Source organism: Paracoccidioides brasiliensis (genome assembly GCF_000150735.1).
Source record: "Paracoccidioides brasiliensis Pb18 unplaced genomic scaffold supercont2.3, whole genome shotgun sequence".
NCBI classification, from domain to species: domain Eukaryota; kingdom Fungi; phylum Ascomycota; class Eurotiomycetes; order Onygenales; family Ajellomycetaceae; genus Paracoccidioides; species Paracoccidioides brasiliensis.
Window position 1 is genome coordinate 1,201,734 of NW_011371360.1, and position 21,181 is coordinate 1,222,914.

Here is a 21,181-nt window from a genome sequence, read left to right on the forward strand (position 1 = left end):
ATTCAATTATCCACCATGATGCCGACCCCCAAATCCCCAAAACAAATGTCATCGCGGCTGCTGACCATGAAGGTATGGCATCCTTCAAGTTCTCCGTCAAACTATATTGCGCTGACACTAGTAGTTCATGCAACGTGCGGCGGCGGCGGCGGCAGCCTCCTCCAACCAGGACTCAAACAGACCTGCAACCCCCACCCATTCGCAAGCCTACCACGATGCCGTAAATAGCTCTTCGCCATCGCCCAAACGCCAGAAGCTCTCTTCTCCCCTAACACCCACATCGTCCTCCACTCTCGCCAATGCCAACTTAGATCTCGAAGCCATATCCGCTGCTATAAGAGCTGAGGAAGAGAAACGGGCAGCTGCCATCGCAAGACAGGCTGCTGAGGCTGGTGAGGAGGAGTGGGTTATCGAGTATCCGCCGGGGACATTTCCGGTGCCATCTCCCCCGGTCGTGGATGGGAATTCCTATGGGTTTGGGGATGAGTGGAATGAGGGGGTTATAGGGAGACAATGTTTTGGGGGATTTAAGAGGGAAGGGAAGGGTCAAGTGGTTAGTATTCTTCCTTTCCTTTCCTTTCTCTCTTGGTGGTTTTGTATCTGATTTGTGGGACGCAGGCAACAATGACCACTAGCTCGCATAACATCGACGAAGATGGGGATGAAGAAAGCGAAGGCGAAGTTGGTGAAGGAGATGAGGAAGAAGATCATGATAATGATGAAGACGACGAAGATGGCCTTGGGGCCATTGCGTACAAGGCAAAATTAAAAGCTGAGAAGAGGAGGGCTGAGAAGCGTAAGGAGAAGAACAAGAAAAGAAAATCTGGTGATGGTAGTGTCAATCTCAGCCGATTGACGAGTATATCGGGTGGCATTGATAAGGGAGAGCAACAGCGGCAGTATCAGCGATACCATCATAACCAACGAGGTGGCAGTGGGAGGAGGGGGAAGAGATGAGGTGATATGGATCATTGGAGTTAATCGATTGAGGATTTATTTCTCCTTTTACTATTTGCATCATGTTGTTTGCATTCAGGATGTGCTAGGGATTATGCTAAGGGGTTCTTTGGCTCTAAGGGCGCGTTGGGTACGAGGTAAATATGGGATCATTCCGCTATGCATTAAATGATACGATACCGCTAAGCGTAAAAGAAAAAGAAATATTTACAGACAGCAAGAATCTCTATATAATAGTTCTCCTATAATAACCAGTCATCTTAAAACCAAAGTACCTTCAAAAACACTTGAAGCAACAAATACTTCAAGCAGGATTCCATTAACGCAACGTGAATACACACGGAATGCCATCCCCCTGATTCATAAATTTATAACTTCGCCCGGTCCTTCGCCAACTTCTCCTCCCACTTCTTCTTCTCTCGATAATTGACAGATAAATTCCACGCCGCAACCGTCACCCCCAATGGTGGCACAAGCAGCATCCACGCCCACCACTGAGGACTTGACGCAGCCACCGTTTCCATGACCTTACGAACCTTTACCTCTAACTGCGCCCTATCTGCATCATTCCACACAGCCAGACCCCGCGCAGCCTCCACACCCCTTGCCTCCGCTCGCGCCACTTTCGCCTTCACATCCCCCTGACTCTTCACCCGATTCTCCGCGTCCTCCTGGCTAAGATGCGGGTCCCGGGCCCGCAACCGTGCAATCTGCACCGCGGGATCGGAAACGCCAACCACAATCACCGTACCGCACAGGACGTCGAGCCCGCTTTCGAACAGCAATGGCACATCCAGCACCACCGCCCAATTTCCGCGGAGATAATAGTAGAGGAGTTGACGGTACATCTCCCAGCGCACAGCTGGGTGGACGATGCGATTTAGCACGGCGCGGTCACGTTTGCGTTCCTCCGAGTCCCCGAAAACGCGACGGCCCAGGACAGGGCGGTCTAAGGGGCGGCCTTTGCCCTTCTTATTCCTGTTCTTGTCGTCTGGATCGCTGGGGTCATCTGGAAGGAGGAGGTCCGGAGTTGTGGGGCCGAAGTACTCGACTATGGCGCGGTAGCCTGCAGTCCCCGGTTCGACGACTTTGCGGGCGATGACATCCGCGTCGATTATGGGGATGTTGTAGGGTGGGGAGGAGAGAAGTGTGGAGACGGTGGATTTGCCCGTGGCGATGGAGCCGGTTAGGCCAATTAGAAGCATACTTGCTGCCCTTCTAGGGGGGATTGGGCAGGGTTAGGTATGCAGAGGCGAAAAGAGTATATTGGCGGAATTTATTATGAGATATATTTGCGTAGTTGAGCTTTTCGTCATATATCTTAGTCCGATTAATAGTGAAATGACTCAGCAACAGGGTTTTAAAGGCACCCCAGCAGCGTGATTCGAGATTCGACAGCACATGTACATATACACCCATAAACTTTTCTCTGCCGAAAAGAAAGTCGTGTTGGCTGCTTTGAGTGGGAAAGTTATCGATTTGGTCTGTTTAATCCTTTTGACAGGGTAGCGGAAAGCATAAAAACCAAGGCAATCGACTCTGGGATGGATGTATGTATGCCGTCTAACTCGTTCAGAGCGCAGATGCCGTGTCCATATAACTTATATTTCTGTTAGCTATAGATACAAGTATATATAACATGATGCATTATTTGCCCAACGGTGAACGGGGAACTCTAGGGGAATCCAGTCAAGGGTATGAAATCATGCATACCATTGAATGGTTTCTGGGATCTTCCCGCGATGAAACAACAACCAATGCCGAAGGATAAAATGATCACAGCAGAGGTATAGCACAGGCCCAATCCGGAGCTGTGATCCTTCCTCTCTTTGTGCTGGGCGTGAGGGGAGAAGAGAATGTCTACGGGTATAGCAGAGGAAAACAGTGCATACGGGAGAAAGCTGTTGGAGTAGTTAGTTAAATAGACGAGGTGATGAATGTAAATAAGTTGAACCGCGGATAACTAACGGAATCCAACCCCCCGTTAACCGGTCACCCCACTGAGTTTGGTCAGCAAATCCAAAAAATTAAATTAAATAATATCTTCAATTGCCCTTATTAGCCTATTTCAAGGCGTGAGAATGCCATTAATTCAACAGAAAAGAGCAAGAAGTACTCTCAATTCATGAAGCTGCACATTTTAAATGAAGTTTCGTAAGTAAACTCTGCTTGATTAACTCAATGACAAATATGCAAGTAACTGAAGCTTATATATGAGGTGGTGTGGCAGTTCAGTAGAGCCCAGATGTTAGTGCTCATCAGCATATGAAGGCCTTTGAAAAACACATAAAGTAGAAGATCATCTCATATGGGGCACTTCCCGCCCGGCCTGTAACTCTCCTGTTCTCAATTCTCATTCTGTCTTTTTGCTCTTCTACTTCTCAGCTCTGCTGTTTTATATACATTTACTTTGACCTTTACATATTCTTATAAGCTCTATTTGCTTTTTATATTTTTTTTATCAACTATATAGAGCTGTCTTGAAGATCTATTAATTCTTTAATCAAATACTTATATGAATCTACATATAAATTTAATCAAATTAACTTAGGCTGATAAGAATAAATTACTTGAATAAATGCTGAATTAAATTAAAGAAAATTTATTCTCATAGTTAATATTTATTGAGAATATAGTTAATTATCTTTTTACTTTATAAAATTTTATCATCTTTATCATTATTTTTATTTGTATTAATAATAACTAAGTTTTAAATCTAGTTTATATATTGTTTAAAGCTTTAGATTTATAATTTTAAATATTATAATCATGACTAAATTAAATTTAAAATTTTAAAAATTATAATTATTAAATATAAAATTAAATCAAAGAAAATATATAATTTTAATGAGATTAATTTTATAATATAACTTTATATTATCTAATATAATCAATAAGTGAGTTGATCATATAAGTAAGTCAGCTACTTCTCATCTTACTGTACAATGAGAATGCATCTATGCCTCAATCATAAAGAAAAAGAGAAAAAATTATATTATCAATTATTTTCTATATGTCTAGAGCATGTATGAGTAGTATGCTCAGTAATCCCATATATACTACACTGTGATGCTGTCTGTTTTTATGATCAGAACTCAGTAGCCTCAATCACCTCTCTTTTTCATTCATTGATGCTTTGTACACAATTCAAGCCTTTTTCAACCTCTAAAGCATCCTCTTGAGCTACATATATATAGCTTCTTTCTCACTTCTTCTTTTATTTAGCATTTGCAGCTTTTAACTCTCTGTTTTCAGCTACTAGAATAGCAGCACTGTGCATTGCCATTTGATATCTCTTGACCAGCTAACTCAAGTCTCAATTGCTTGAACTTAATGGACTCTGTGTACAGCACTTGATATATTTTTTGATCTTCTCAGTCTACTGCTTCAATTGATGTACATTATACAGTGTGGTGGTGGCCCAGAAGGCCTAGAAGCTGTAAGAGATTTCAAGAAGGATGAGGGTATGTATTGTTGTATTAAGATATGGGAGGACTTGCTCAGAGTTGTACAGGACTAATCCAGCTGCTCTGAAGCCACTCTTGATGTTGTTCTTAGTCAGAGCCTGCATCTAAGCTATAGGATATAGGGTCAGAAACTCCTTCTTGTCAATATAATTGATCTCAAGCTGCTTTTGATTCTTCATCTGTCATTCATATGCTGTTTTCAGAGGGGAGAAGCAGTCAACATTCAATGACTGGAGAAGATGAGAGGAATGAAATAGCATATAGAGAGCAATGATCTAATTCTCAGAGTAGAATTGATCAAATTCAGCAGAGGCATGACTTCTATGCCAGTTCAGAATCAACAATTAGTGTGAACCCTTCATACAGAGTAGGATGTCTTTGTTGAACACCTCTTTCAATCAGTACAAGCTCAGCTGGTTATTTGTCCAGTTATTCTCACTGACTTCAATCACTCAATCTCTGGGCAGTCCCTCAGTCTCATACCAACAGGACTGATGCATCTTTTTCTTGAGAATGATCATTGTATACAGAGCTCAGTCAGAGATATTGACTTCAGCAATGACAATCACTCATTTCTGATCTCCAGGCTATACAAGCTTAGGATTCCTGACTCTTTCAGACTCAGTAATCACTTTAGTAGTCTCAATAATCTCTATCTGAAATCTAGTCTCATCAAAGTTGTAAATATCATCTTTCAGAATCTCATACTTTGCAATAGTATTTTGTATGAGCCTAAACCACTCACAGATAATTTTAAAACCCTCACATAGTGTACATTGATGGTCATACTTGCAGGAGAACTTGAATTTCAGCTCTTCATGATGTTTGACAAAGTTTCATACTTAGCATTTACCTACTGTGAATGGGAGATTGAATTTTTGACTGATAAAGAGGAGATTGACCATTTCTTATACAGCTGCAACCCAGAGTGGCAGATCTCACTCATCTATGGTTAAAATTCATTGAACAAGAGATTTTTCCTTTGTAAGACTAAGTTTCCAGTTCTTTGAGAAAGTGTTAACATATGCTATATGATCATGTATCTAATCATCTAAGATGAAATGTGAAATATCATACAGCTTTGCTGCAGCTCATACACTTGAAATTTGACCATTTTTAAATGCTTAAATGACTAAAAGAAGCCTTCTTTCCTGAGTAAAGACTTTATTTCTTTGTGTAGTTGGCATTTTTGATGATAAAAATATTGTTCTAGAATGAGATGAAAAGTGACTGACTTGCTTATATGACTGACTTATTGATTATATTATTATTAAGACTATTATTAATAATAAGTACTATAGTCAGATAAAAATTTTATAGTCTAAAGATAAAAAATAAATAATTATAATTAAGTTAGTTCATATGTTAGATTGAGCTCTATCTCTATAAATTTAATATAAATATAATAGAAAAATATAAATAAAATAAATCTAGATATTAATTCAATATATAAAATATATTCTGCAGCTTTATTTTACTTTTTGATATACTGAAATAAGAACTTAACTTTAATATTTTTTTTTATCAATTTATTCAATTATAATTTTAATATTTATATTAATTTTATTATTAATACTTATTATATTAATATTATATTTATATTATTAATTAATTTAAGCAATGATATTGAATAAAGATTATTATAAATTAGATTTTTATCAAGTTATAATTATAAAATAAAACTATAGAAAGTTATATATATAATTAATAAATTATCTTTTATTTCTGGAGATAATTTTGATTTGTTATATGATATTAAAATATAGATATTTATAAAATTACTCAGAACAGTAGTATGATTAATAATAATATTAATTTTAAATCTTAATTAATTTATATATTTTGTATAATAATACTAATTTTTTATAAAATAAATAATTTATACTTATTAAATCAATATTTTATTTCTATTCAATTGAGTTATCAAACAGTTTAATATTAATAACAGTATTTAAAAAATAAAAAATAGTTTAAAAATAGTATTTTAGATAATTATATCAGTAGTCAATAGTTATTGTTAACTTATTTAATAAAGAAGAATAGCAGATTACAGCAATTAAGATTATTAAATCTAACTAAAAAATTATATCAAAAACTTCAGATAATGAGTTATATTTAATTACTAAAAGATCAATAATCTAAAAGAGTTTGATATAAATTTAGTTATTAGCTAGTTATAGTATCATTATTGAAAGATAAAAATATATCTCTATAGTTTAAACATATAATCACTTTATAATATAAATATATATTTATATAGAAATGATCATTATATTTTTTCAGATCTATAAAATATGAACAGTTATTATAAATAAATATTTTTTTATCAATATTATAGATTTAATTATTTTAAAAAGAGTGAAGAAATTTTTATTATATTAAGTTCAAAATAGTTATTATTATAGATTATTAAAGTCTCTATATGATATTCACTAAGTTATTGAGAACTGAAGATACTATCAGATTCAAAATCATAAAGATTAACATGATTATAAAGTCAATAGACATATTTAAATTTATATTAATATTATTTTTTACATACATCAATGCATTATTTATCTTTTTATAATATTATCATTCTTAAGTACTTTTTTGAACTTAGTTTCATAGATTTTATCTAATTAAAAGTTTGTAAATCAGTGAAATAAGTTAATATATCAATAATGAAAAATTGAGTGTTCATTTTAATTATAAGAACATCTTTATATATTATTATTTGTGATCTGTTAATCTGATCTTTTGCTATTGAGAAAAGTAAATGAAGATAGATTCTCATTTTTAACAATGCTGCTTCATGTCACGGCTTCAATCTAGGCGCAGGTAAACTGGTAGGTAAGCTACATCAACGAAATACTAAGATGATTCCTGAAAAATGGGTCCGGGGAAGGCTCTGTTTATATACGCCTTTCCTTAGCGCAGTTGCTAGGCCGTTGCTAGGCAGTCTCTGTGGGATAATCGTTACTGGGTATTTGTTTACGGGGTAATTGCGGGGTGGTTGCTCTGCCGTTGCTAGGCAGTTGCAATTGCCCTTTTCGGCCCAGTGGCCTTACATGTTAGGGTGCGAATGCGAGCTGCATAAGAAGGAAACTCTCTGCGTTGCTAACTGCTATATAACGAAATACTAAGCTTGATGGGATGAAAGGAGGTGCTGGGCCTTGCCTGGATTATAACCACCCGCATGGTCACGTGGTCACGTGATACGTGATGAGGATTAGGCCTAATCGGGCGCCGAGCTTAATCCGACGTCGAGTCTAACCGGGCACCGGGCCTCGGTCAGGCTCGGTCGGGCGCTGAGCCTAACAAAAATGTATTTTGCATAGTATTATTATGCTGGACTCATAACTATGACAAGAGTCAGAACGTAGTAGATAGATAGATAGTAGTATTTGTAGTAGCTAGCTAATCTCTCTCATCATGATAATAACTATCTCTAGAAGAAGAGAAAACAGTGAGAAAAGAATGAAATATATATATGTATGTGTATGCAGGCGTATGTGGGTCTTAAGTGAGTCAGTCATATAAGCGATACGGCCGTAGCGGTGGATGAGTCATACAAGCGACACGAGGCATATGAGTGAGTGATTTGTGTTAGAGGATTCCCCGGCTACCCGAGGTCACGTGCACCTATGTATATATTAGTAGCTAGCTCGCTTTTTAGAGTCAGTTACACAATGCAACAAGGTTGATAACAGTCCTCTTAGAGGTTATGAGACCCTTGAATTAGAGGTCTTTTGCTGCAAACAATGTGAGGAGAAGCTGTGAATGAACAGCTGTGAACAAACAGCTACAAACAACATGAGGAAAAATGTGAACAACAATTGAACGACATCAATGGTCAATCTATATTCAAATGAAACGCTAGATTTGATAGAAGAATACATATCAAAAAGAAGATAAAGCTGAGGATCTGAGAATAGAACTCTGAAGAATAGGATTTCAGAGCCTGCAGATTCACTGCCTACATTTATTACAGTTCATAGAAGTATCTCTGAAGCATTTGAAATAGATAAAATAATTCTGAAGGAATCAAATAAGTCTAATAACACATATAAAGATCTGGTTGATGAAGTGTCAGAGAATATAGTTGACCTTAGTGGCCAGGTATCAGAAGTTAGTGAAGAAACTCTGATGAGATTAGAGATTGCAAAACTTTAGCAAGAAGTTAAAATGATGAAAGTTAGTAGAAAGACACTTATTACCATGCTAGCAGTAATGAAATAAGTAAAGATCTTATGAACTATCTACAGAGAGAAGGTAGAACTACTGCCATAATGAAGATTTTGACTGAATTTAGAGATCAAGTGAAGCATATTAAAAAATTTGTTATTTTGACTGGTTTTATAAACTATTCAATGTGAAAGGAAGAGATCATACTAGCTGCTAAGCAATTTGAAACTGATGATATTCTTAATGAGAAGCAATCTGCTCTGGAGGATGATGCTAGTATGAATATGTAATATTTTTAGATTGAAAAAAATATATGGCTCTATAATTATATGTTGTCTTCAATCTTCTTACAAGCAAGATCTCATTTTATGATACCTTCAGATCATCAGTTGTCAGCATATATTCTATAGACAATCATAGAAGAGAACTTCTCAAAGAGGTCTGCAGTCCACTGCATCTGTCTTTATGAGGAACTGATTAGCTTAACAGCTAAGATGAAAAGCTCAGATAGAGCTTTTATAGAACATCTGATCATTATTCAGATTGAATATACTTGTTTGAAGTATAAGATTGAAGATTTTATTCTTTTCAACTACTTGTTAACTGGTGTCAGCACTGGATAAGCATTATTCATCAGAGATAGAATGGACTACACTGAAAAAGATACTAATATCTATGATATTGAGACAGATTTCATGAGACTGTATTGAGATATTCTATTGCATCTATCAGCCACTAGATAAAACATTGCCTTGATAAATATAAAAAATCTCACAAATAATACTTAAGATTTATGAAAAAAGAATAAGAGTAAGGATAAGAATTTGAAGACTAAAGGCAAAGACAAAGATAAGAAGTTCAAGCAGAATAGTGATAATATAAAAAAGATATGCTATCACTGTCAGAAAACAAAGCATCTTAAAATTGACTATTGAATAAAATATTCAGAAAAACACTCTGTAAATCATAGAGAGATGAATAATCATAAGAACAAGAACAAAAATAAAAATAACACTGCTTCAGTTTATAATGTTGTAGAGCAAGTATTCTTTGCAAAAAAGATGATTTATTCCAGTGATAAAGTGATAGAGAATACCTGGTTCCTAGACTTTGAATCAGAAGCTCATGCCACACCTCAGAAAAATATTATCAAGATTACATTTCAGAGAATGAATGTCATGTTGAAGATGGCAGATGGATCTACAGTGCCAGTAGCAGGTGTAGAGAGGATGTGCATCTCAACTGAGGAATCAAATATCAAACTAGATGATGTCTGTTATATCCTGAAGCTGGAGGTCAACCTAATAAGTCTTGGAAAACTTGTACGCAAAGGTTATACTTTCAAACAATTGATGTACAGCAATAACCACTCAATCTTGATGATCTCTTCTGACAGAATGACAGGCTTCACAGCGCGTTTGAATGAAAAGGATGTCTATGTGGTGGAGAAATCATCAGCATTAAGAGATTTAGTCTGTTTTGCAATGCCAAATGGCAATTTTGAACCTGCATGTGTCTTGCAATCAGATGATGATCCCCTAATGGAGCTGCCCAAGGGTGACATCAAGACTTTGGAATACATGATGGCACAGTGGCATCAAAAGCTGGGTCAACTAAACCCAGTAGATATAACAAGAATGGCTGCAGATTCCAGACAGGGATGTGGATAAGAGGTCAAAGGACTTTGCCATTTTGCAAGACATGTGTGCAAGCAAAAATGACCTGCCTGCCCTTTGCCCCAATGAGCAGAGCTGCCAAAGCCAGCTTACAATGAATTTGTGGAGAAAATAGGATTGACGGAGGTCTGGTCTCATTGATGAGGATGATTGATTTTACACGGTTTTGCGGCCTCTAAGGAGGTGTAATGAGAATACAGGTTAGGGGAATAATTGTGTGTTTTCTTTGCAAAGTTACAGTACAGAGGCGTAATAGAGCTTTTCCTAATAGGGAAACTAGCATCTGATTCCTGTATTTAATTTTTATTGCGGATTTGAGGGCATTCAGCAGCTAGGGGAATAGGGCAGAGCTCGGGCTCGGGTGTTAGAGGATTCCCCGGCTACTCGAGGTCACGTGCACCTATGTATTTATTAGTAGCTAGCTAGCTTGCTTAGAGTCAACACAACAGTTTTGCTGTGATGAGTCAAAACAACAGCAACATTGCTATCACCAAGGCTTCTCTTCACTCTAAAAAGAAGAGAGCCCGCGCAATCTCCTCTGCTCTGCTAAAACCCCCAGATGACCCCCCCAGCCTCAAAACACCACATCCCAGGACATGTCAGACACTACAACAGCCACCACAGCTCAACTACATCAAATCAATATCAACTTCAATCCCTGCCCAGCCCTCTCACCAGAAGGAGAATCCATTGAGAATGTGACTGACTGCACTCAAGCAGTCCTGCTAACTGTGAAGAACTCCTCTTCCACAGTGAATTATAAGCTTAATGCTCTGCTGAGTCATGTCAACAACTCCTCCTCTGCAGAGCTAGCTGCAGTGCTTGAGCTATGCAATAAGCTATCTGTGATACTGGACCTGATACTCTGCACTTATGAGAACTCTCTACCATGCCAGACTGCTGTACTAAGGCAAGCCATGGAACACAGCATAGTCAAAGTCATTAAAGATCTCATCACTGAATCAAAGTCTACATTGACATATGCTACTGCTGTGACAGCTAAGGTAATTCTCTCAAACAATTCCTCTCAGACTGTTTCAGCAACAGGACAACCTCACAAGAAGCAGATACAGCAGACCAACTGTCCCCTGCACCAAGAACAGAAAGACAAATAAGTCATGATTAAACTACCTGCAGCACATGCTGCTCATGACCTAGACTCTCAAGCTATTCATAAACAAGTATATGCCATGATCTCTGATCTGATCTGGATCACTGATGTATGACACTGCTCATTGAGAATCACTGTGACTGCCCCCTTCTCAGTGAAGGCAGCCTTCATTCTTGAACATGCAGATAAGCTGAAAGCTGCTGTAGATGACTGTCTTATTGAGTGACAGAAATTCTGAATCATCTTTGTAGTCAGCTCAATCAAGAAGTTGATACACAGCTTTGAAGAACAGAATATCACTCTGATTTCAGTGTCAGAAAAGTTGCTTCTTTCTGAGATTCAAGATGTCACTCATCAGACTTCAATCATCTGTTGTCACTGGACAAAGAAGTCCATGGACCCCAATCTGCATGAAGGATACACCTGGGTTGAAGTATGAACCTCTGGAGCACATCTCTTTTCAAACAAACTCTGTCTTTTCAGTTGTCTGGTGATGATTAACAAAATCAAGAAATTGTCAAAGATCTCAATTTGCACAAGATGTCATGGCTTCCACACAGAAAGAAACTGTGTGTGATCTCTACATTGCAAGAAGTGCAGCAGTCCTGCACACTCAGACAGATGTCAAACACCAGCTCACTGCTGCAACTGCCTTGGCCCTCATTTCACTCTCAGCACTGACTGTTCAGTGAGGCTCAAAATAGTCTCTGAATGTATAGAACACATCTCCCATCATCAGCTACACTCAATACATAAAGCTGGCAGAAGAGCATTCATCTCAGCTCATCAAACTTCAGCAAAGAAGAGCAATTCAGAGCTAAACTCTAGAGACTTCACCTCATCCCCTCTCTCAGCTCTGCTGACACCAGTCACTAGCTCTCAGAGCAATCAGACAGACTCAATGACCTGCTCTCAAACAGACATCAAGATCACATCAAGTTTGAATCTTCACTAATGAAGAGCAGTCACAGTTCTTCTCACAAATCTACACTCACTGTATATCAAGTCAATGTAGAAAGACAGTCAAGCTCTCATGACATTGCTCTCTCACTAGCAGATGAAAGAGTCTGTGACATTGTGATCATTCAGGAACTTTGAATAGCTACAGACCTCTCCACCCATCTCTTCAAAAGTCATCTCTCATACAAACACTTCATCTCACTCTCCTCCAACTGAACCAAGAGGCCCAGAGTACTGCTCTATGTCAGAAATGAAAGGGCTCTTGTGTCAACTCAATCTATAGCAGATATCTCAAGAAATGTTGTCTGTGTCTCAGTTAAGATCTCTAACTTCAAAAGAGCTAATATCTACAACATATACAACACTTCATCTGATGCCACAGATGCAGGTCAAGGCCTTCAAGATCTCCTCTCTCTTACACACACCACAGAGACCATCCTCTGAATGGCATTAGAAGACTTTAATATTAGACACACAGCATGAGACTCTACAACTGATAGGCATTCTCAAGCAGAAGAGAATCTGTATAACTGAGCAATCTCTCTTGAACTCCAGCTTCTCAACCCAGCTGAATCCTCTACACATAGACAAGAAGACATACTTGATCTTGTCTTCTGTGCTGCCAACTCAGCTATCTGTCATATTGCTTCTGAACTGCATTGCATCTCAGATCATGAAACTCTTATCACAACAGTTCAATTATCACAGACTCAGACTCAATTGATTAAGAAGAAGAAGCTTAGCCTTGTGATCTGCAATGCTGATTGCTTCTTGCAACTACTCACTCTCTTCTCCTCATCAGTCTATGAGAATGTGAATGAGGAAGTGGTGGACATTGTGAAATCTCTTCAACTGACTCTACAAGGCTCCTGCTCTCTCACCCCAGGACTCAAGAGTCATCATGCCTCATGGTGGACCCCAGCAGTCAAAATAGCCAGAAGAGTATATCATGCAGCATGTAGACACAGTCCTTGTCAATCAGAACAAGTGGCATTCCAGGCAGAAATTAGAAAAGCTAAGAGAGCATGAAATCACCAGCAAATTGAGGAGGCTTCCTTCTTATCAGATGTCTACAAAATTGTCAAATGGCATAAATACCAACCTCAAGACCCCACCCCTTCTTTATGACATCCTGATGGACATCTAGAACAATCTTGTGCTGGCAAATCTTCTCTACTGTGTGAGACACTTCTGGCCAGACATCTTGACATAGAAGATATCCCAGAGCATACATCAACAATCTCATGCAGAGAGATACTCTGAATGCCTCTTACAGAGCAGAAAGTCTACAGAGCCACCTGCCAGACACTTAGCACATCTCCTGGCCTGGATGGCATTACAGCCAAGGTTCTTCAAAAGACATGGCCAGTGATAGGCAATTGAATTGTTCTACTCTTTCAACACTGTATAGATCAAGGAATCCACCCTCAGAGCTTCAAGAAGACTGAGATGGTGATTATTTCAAAGTCAGAAAAAAGAGATTACTCTCTATCAAAGTCTTACCACCCAATCACACTGCTATTCTGCCTTGGCAAAGGGCTGGAGTGTCTGATAGCTAGATGAATGTCTCATCTCACTCTTCATCATCACATTCTAGCAGAAGATCAGTGTAGTGCTGTTCAACAGAGGTCTGCAGTAGATCTCACCACTGCACTAGCCTGTGACATACAAGGGGCATGAGACAAACATCTTCTGACTGGCATGATCACCCTAGATGTCAAAGAGGTCTTTGATGAAGTCCTTCAAGGCTGGCTTCTAAGATGTCTACAGGAACAGAGCTGGCTGGCAGTTCTGATAAAGTGGGTAGCATCTTTTCTTGATCAATGACTAGCTTTGATTCAACTAGACAGCATTCAATTGAAGGTGTTTCAGATTCTCTGTGGTCTTTCACAGAGATTCTCTGTCTCATCAATTCTCTTTCTGCTCTATGTAGAACCCCTCCTCCAGCTTATCAAAGGCTGGTTTGGGTATGCAGATGACATTGCAATCCTGGAGACTGAAAGCTCCCTTGAGTGAGTAGGAAGTCAGCTTCAGAATTCTCTCAACCACACTCTGGAATGAGGTATTGACAATGAAATCTCATTTGACCCAGCCAAGACAGAGCTTCAATACTTTCATAAAAAGATCAAGTACTTGGAGCCCTCCATCTTCTTTAATGAACAGACAATTTCCCTCAATAACTACATCAGATGGCTAGAAGTTTTCTTTGACAGAAAGTTACTCTTCAGAGAACATATTTGCCTTGCATGCACTCAAGCCAGAATTGTTACAGAACATGTTAAATCACTAAATGAAGTCTCATTCAGAAATCAAACACATTTGCTCAGACAAGCAACTCAAAGCTGTGCCTTCAGCACTCTGTTTTATGAAGCTGAGATCTGGTTCTTGAAGTGAACCTCTCAGGCAGTCATTGGCAAGATTCAGATAGTCTTCAATAACACTGCTTGAGCCATTCTACCTGTCTTTGCCACAACATCTACCTCTGTTCTCCTACATGAATCAAGCTGAGGCCCAGTCAAAGCCTGGCTAGAAAGAATACATGATCAACTAGCCATTCATGTAGCTGCAGCTGACCCATCACATCCTCTATGCTGAAGATGATACACCTCACATTTTAAATAAATTAGATGAAACATTAAAATGATGATCATCACATCTGACTCAGAGTTCTTGCCTCCTTGGGACAATTCTGGCATATCAAATAGAGAGTAAAAGACACTAGAAATTGGGACTGTGGGACAAGCTGCAGGACCAGCAGCTTTTCAAAACTGACTTCAGAAAGCTGTATCCCCCCTCAATCTCATCACATATACTGATGGCTTCAAAGACAGTCAAGGAGTTTCAGACAGAGGCTACTGTCTATACTGAGGAACAAATCAATCTCTGAAGCTTGATAAGCTGCCTCTGGGCTGCACTGCCAAGGTCTTTGATGCTGAAGTGCTTGTAGCAGTTGCTGATCTCAAGGCAGCACTACAGAACCTCTTCTCTATGTTCACACAGCACATTATAGTGGCTCTAGACAATGAAGAGGCTGCAATAAGACTTCACACAGACACACTCACACAAACATCTTTTCTTGTCTTTGCTAAGTTCAATGAACTCCACAGGTTCTGGACAAAACAGAGCTCAGGTCCAGCTGGCCTGAGATGGGTCTATGTTTGATGGTGCCTCAGCCATGCTGGGATTCCAGACAATGATGCTGCAGATGCTGCAGTCAAGTCAGTCTGCACAATGAAATGCACTCACTGCACTCTGACCCTGGTGTGGGCCAAATTCTATGCTAAAGAACACTTCAATGCCTCACTGCAACAATACTGGAGCTCCAATAGCATATCATGATACAAGGACCTCAATATCCCAATGTCAAAAGAATCCTCCTCTGAGCTCACTCTTCCCTGAAGGAATCTAGGCCACTTGCTGGCAGCTAGAACAGATCACAGTGACTTTGCAGTCTATCATCACAGATGGGCACATGATGACACACTTCTCACCTGCTCTTGCAGCTGAGATAAGACCTCTGAGCACTTCTTCTTTTGCTGGAAAGACCAAAACATTGAATGAATTAAAACCTCTGAAGCATGCTGAGAATCAAAGAAAGCAATTGACTGGCTTCTCAGCACAGTAAGAGGAGCTATGACCTTCTCTACCTGGTGCACTAATACCCACTTCTTCATTGACATCCAACACTGCTACTAGAATCTGTTCAACATCTGACTTCTCCCTCCCCCTCTCTCTTTCCTACACTTCTTATATACATTTCTCATCACCTCTACACACCACCCTAGAAGCCCTTGGCTTCCTCAGTCCTGTAATCTTCAGCTACTATGCCATTCAGAACCTCCAGGATGGGGGCTACTCTGTACATAGACTCTCAAGAGGGCTTCGGCCAACTAGACATGTCAGGCAGCAGACTAGCTGCTGCGCTGACACGCCTGATACCCTTAGGGAGGTGCTGTGGCCGCGACGGCAGACTATTCTTAGTCAGCTGATCACGTGCCTCCAGGCGTTAAATAAGTAATAATAATAATAATAATTAGAGTCAACACAATGCAACAAGGTTGACAAACGGTCCTCTAAGAATTTGATGCTCGTGACAGTGTGATCACTCAGAGCAGGAACTTTGATCTCTCTACATGGTGCTTGAGACCAGCAGCCATCTTTTTATAATGATGGGGTCAAGTAAGTCAGGGAAGGCCTTCACCCTCTTCTCAACAATGGACATCTTCTCTTACGAGTAAACAGTTAGACTAAGTTTAGCTATCTAAGTCTTACCAGCTTTGGTTGCTTCCAAATAGGCTTCCGTACGGTTGCTCTGAAATCTCTTATTGATGGCAGGGGTGGCAAACAGTGTCTTGACTGGGATCAAATAATTTAATTATTCCAGGGGGTTCACAGGGTAAGGCGGTCAAATAAGCACTTTAATGGGTGAATGAACTGTGAACTTAGCGCCGGTGGATAAGTACCAGTCTACTGAGCAACTTTAACTAAGTCTGAGACTGAAAGAAAATCTACTAGCTCAAAATTCTAAATCTTAATTTAACTTTTTCTGAGAAAATAAAGAAAGTTAAACTACGGAGGTCCCTTTCAAAAGTTTTCTTCCTGCCAAGGCGCCATTATAACACCATGAAACCTTAATTCGGCAGAATCTTACTAATCATTAATACGAAAATCACACACACTTTGATACGATGATTTTTAAATTTCTTTTCAAATTCAATTCTTCTTTCAATATGGCTCAAAATACTGATATTGCTACTCATGCTCTTGTGGCTACACTCAAATCTATTGGAGGAAAGAGTTCTATTGAGATCTCAGAGATAACTGGTCTATCTGTTTGATTAATCAATCTAATATATGCTCATATTATAGAAAGAGGCTTTGAACCAAATCATTGACCTCTAACTATTTAAGATGACTGGTTAAAAGATGCTTCTCACTCTGGCCAACCTTCTAAACAGATATCTGAGATTCGGCAATAGATTATTGCCAAGGTGCAAACTGATTAATATAAGTGAAAAAAAAACTATGTTGATATTGTGGATGAACTCATTCTGAAAATTCAATATTTTTATTCTTATAATATGAAGAATTCTAAGAACTGCTGGATTTTGAAAGACAAAGTCAATATGAAAATCTGAATTAATTAAGAAAATAAGACAGCAACAGCTTCAATTCTGTCTTGAACATAAAGATTGAACTCTTGAAGATTGAAAATTGATTATTTGATCTGATAAAACCTCTATTATTCTTCTTCATTGATGTGGTGGATATTAAATATGGTGAATCAAAAAGAAAGCCTTTGTACAAAGCTGTATTCAGGAACAGTGAAAGAGCTTTTCTGAGTTCATGTTTTGAGAGTGTTTCTCTTATGATAAGAAAGAGCTTTGTTATTGCTGGTTTTCTGAGACTGCTTTAGAAAAGACAGAATCTTTTAAGAATTTGTTAGGCTCAGCGTCCGACCGAGCCGCCGGTGCCCGGTTAGACTCGACGTCGGATTGAGCTCGGCGCCCGATTAGGCCTAATCCTCATCACGTGACCACGCGACCATGCGGGTGGTTATAATCCAGGCAGGCCCCAGCATCCCCTTTCATCCCATCAAGCTTAGTATTTCGTTATATAGCAGTTAGCAACGCAGAGAGTCTTTCTTCTTATGCAGCTCGCATTCGCTCCCTAACAGAATTATTAATGCCTCAAATGAGGAATTGAAGCCAGTTATGAAAGAGAAATGAGAAATAAAGAATGGGATGAGGCAGCTTAATCTTTGTCAACTACCTGGCAAAACACTTACATGGAAATGGAAACAGAAAACAGGCAAGCTTTCCCATGGCAGTGGTGATGATATAGATTGGTATTGATATCAAATCAAAATCCTCATTCTGAAACTCTTTCTCTTTACTAAAAAGTGTGAAAAAGAATGCCCAGGCACAATTGTTCAAGAGAATAAAGCTCCTTCTCATGATCATTATATTAAACACTGAATTTACAATATATACAATGTCCATTGAATGCTTTGGTGTGGTAATTCCCCTGATCTGAACCCAAATTGAACCCTGCTGGCTATAGATGAAGTGAAAAACTACCTGCAAAAGGCCATCAAAGAGTTGGGCAGAAGCTATTAAGATATGGGAGCAGTGCTGAAAGAATCTGTCTCAGGAGGCAATAAAGACATGGATTGAGAGAAACCCTATTCATGTTCAAAAGATTATAGAGCTAGAAGGAGGCAATGTATATAAAGAGGGCTGTGGATAAAATGGGTGTATATTTCTACACTAAGTTTGGCAGTGTTTTTAGTATATTTAGTGGCAGGAAGAAACTTTTGAAAGAGGACCCTCTGTACTCTTACTAATTATTAGTTTTGCCGCTCAATTGGGAACTACGTTAATTATTGTTGCGGTAACTCCTAGTTAACGGAACAATACATCCAAGGGAACAAACAACCTGCGTCACACCATTTACAGTACGCGAACGGTAAGTTCCCTGTACGGAATATTCCAACAGCCATGCTTCCCACTGTTAACTCTTTGAATTTGCCGCCCATTCCACACACGTGTTTGCGAATAAATCTCCATCTCTTGTGTCATCCGTAGGATCGGGAATGACCCAATGGCAGGACAAACACTTGCTTTTAAGGTTTGTGCTCACCAAATCTTCGCGTCTAAATTGTATTCAGTCACCGACCTGGCACAAACATTCGGGTTAATCATGAAAACCATTCCATGCATACATCTATCCAGGTATTTATAAATAGATACTGCGCAAAAGATGTCATTTATATACTTGCTCAGACACCGTGCCGGTAATCGGAAGTGTCGTCTGTAGTTTTGCATATATGCGCATAACACAGTCAGTACCTACCCTCCCCTCAGACCCAGCTGAAAAATCAATCGTCCCAACCCCAATCATCAAAATTATCCCAATGTCTCCAAAAGACATTGTCAGCCTCCTTCTTGTCCTCAACCCCTTCTGGAAGTGGGAGCCAAAAGGGGAATTCGTCGTGGAGGGGCCTCCCATACCAGTCGGAGTTGGGCCAGCCTTTTGGCAAACCGATGAACGGAGGAAAGATGTAGCGTTTTTCGCAAGTCCCAACATTCCTACATCTGAGGTTGCAGAGTCCGTATTGTTTGCAGTAACATTCCCGCGCCGAGGGACAATAAACCGCTTTGCGTCCAAAGATAACTGTTTTACTCCTAGTTAACTAGGGAGATTCGGAAAAGGGGGGGGGTTCTCGGTCCTGGTTGGATGGGAGTGGTAGTAGGAGACGAACCATGCCATGAATACTCGAAGACGCGCCCGCTCAATTCATCTGGAAGTGGGGTGCTGAGAAGCCACTGACGGAAATGCTCGTATTCCTCTTTGGGTCGTTTGAGAATTTGCTCGCGAGTGACGCCAAACTGGGCGCAGCACGATACCCCGACTCTCTGCGGGACGGGGGTGCCTGGGAACAGCTCTTCGAAACTGGCTTGGTAAATGGTGCCGGTGTGGATTTCGCCCAGGTTAATGTGGGGGTCAATGAACGGGCGGATCTCCTCGGGGCAACCTACAAGCCAGACGCAGCGGAGGTTGAGATAGCCTTGTTTGGTGAGGAAGGAGACTTGGAAGTTTTGCAGAAGGGGGACGTTATCGAAAAGCGGGTCATCGTTATGCCATTGGTACCGCTCTGGGTGAATGAAAATAAGGTGCTTTGGGAGGCGGTCGTAATGATCGATTATATACCTGGAAACTGCATTAGAAAACCTTGTGTTATGTTGCACACATAAAATATATAAAGACCTACGTCAGATAAACCATTGCCTCCCTCCCCTTATTTTCTGGCACGGTCAGCTTGGCATGGGGGTTGTCGGTGACATATATATTCTTCTTGAATTCTGGAAGGTACTCATACAACCAGGATGTGTTGTCGTTCTTCGTGCTGGCGACAACGAGTTCAAGTCGATCGATTTCGTCCAGAGTGGATAACGGGGATGGGACCGGCGTGACGGAGCGAGCTGGGAAGAAATTTACAGTGCTATAAAAGAGATACAACGCAGCACCAAAAGCGATGAGCTTGAGGGTGGGGGAGAGATTTCGTAGGCGGGAGAAGAAGTAAGCGGCAGAGACACACATGGTGCAAATAATAAAAAAAGAAGTAGGTCAACTACTTTCAAGAGAGATATGCATGTTCAAGAGAAAATAATTTTGAAGCACACACAAAGTGACGTAATAACAACGGGTATATAAAGGGGTCCTGAGGCAATGCACGGCCCAATTGCCAATGCTTTTTTAGAAGCAGGGTGGGGAGGTGGGTCGTACGGTTGCGGCCGGGAGAGTAGTTAAGCAGCAGGAATTATAGTTAAATAGTGAATGGATGAAGTGGAAATTATGTTACTAGGGAAGTTATCCACAGGTATCCTCAGCCAAGGGGAGAATGTGAAATTGTGTCTATACCTCCTAGATAACGAGATTTGGCGATTATCCACACCTCCTTGCTCAAGCATTGGCGGACATTCTCCCATTCTCCCAAGTCAAGAGTGAATTCTTCCACGGAACTAAAACCTTCAATGGAAATAGAGAATGTACCAGGGAAATTTCCCATAGTTGATACTCAATTATCGGATTAGCCCCCTCCGCAATAGATAGATTGGAGTAAACCAAGGAAGAACAATCAGGCAGAGGCAAATTTTTGAATTGTCGATGTGGCTTCAAAGTTAAAATCCCAAGCTTCAAAAGTGAGTTTATGATAACCGTGATTTACAACATCCGGGAGAAAAGTTGCCTGGGTTCTTCGAACCCCGGTGTGTTAACATCTCCGACGCGAAAGCAAACTTTCGAAGACTTCTGGTTGGATATAACTAATGTCCTTTAAA

The 21,181-nt window shown here is 39.7% G+C and overlaps 4 protein-coding genes across 4 annotated transcripts; 2 read left to right on the plus strand and 2 right to left on the minus strand.

Moving 5' to 3' along the window:
* Nucleotides 1-15: 15 nt before the first annotated feature.
* PADG_02746 (uncharacterized protein) lies at nucleotides 16-957 on the plus strand (the record flags this gene model as incomplete). Its single annotated transcript, XM_010760287.1, has 3 exons — nucleotides 16-72; nucleotides 125-553; nucleotides 619-957. 3 exons carry the CDS (start codon nucleotides 16-18, stop codon nucleotides 955-957), a joined length of 825 nt encoding a protein of 274 aa, XP_010758589.1.
* A 368-nt stretch (nucleotides 958-1,325) lies between these two features.
* PADG_02747 (dephospho-CoA kinase) lies at nucleotides 1,326-2,162 on the minus strand (the record flags this gene model as incomplete). The annotated part of the gene is made up of 1 exon (XM_010760288.1): nucleotides 1,326-2,162. One exon carries the CDS (start codon nucleotides 2,160-2,162, stop codon nucleotides 1,326-1,328), a length of 837 nt encoding a protein of 278 aa, XP_010758590.1.
* Nucleotides 2,163-2,358: 196 nt separating this feature from the next.
* Nucleotides 2,359-2,728, plus strand: PADG_11485 (uncharacterized protein; the record flags this gene model as incomplete). Its single annotated transcript, XM_010760648.1, has 3 exons — nucleotides 2,359-2,439; nucleotides 2,462-2,507; nucleotides 2,580-2,728. 3 exons carry the CDS (start codon nucleotides 2,359-2,361, stop codon nucleotides 2,726-2,728), a joined length of 276 nt encoding a protein of 91 aa, XP_010758950.1.
* A 16,490-nt stretch (nucleotides 2,729-19,218) lies between these two features.
* On the minus strand, nucleotides 19,219-20,441 carry PADG_02750 (uncharacterized protein; the record flags this gene model as incomplete). The annotated part of the gene is made up of 3 exons (XM_010759812.1): nucleotides 19,219-19,514; nucleotides 19,603-20,051; nucleotides 20,113-20,441. The coding sequence occupies 3 exons, from the start codon at nucleotides 20,439-20,441 to the stop codon at nucleotides 19,219-19,221; spliced, it is 1,074 nt and encodes a 357-aa protein (XP_010758114.1).
* Nucleotides 20,442-21,181: the final 740 nt, after the last annotated feature.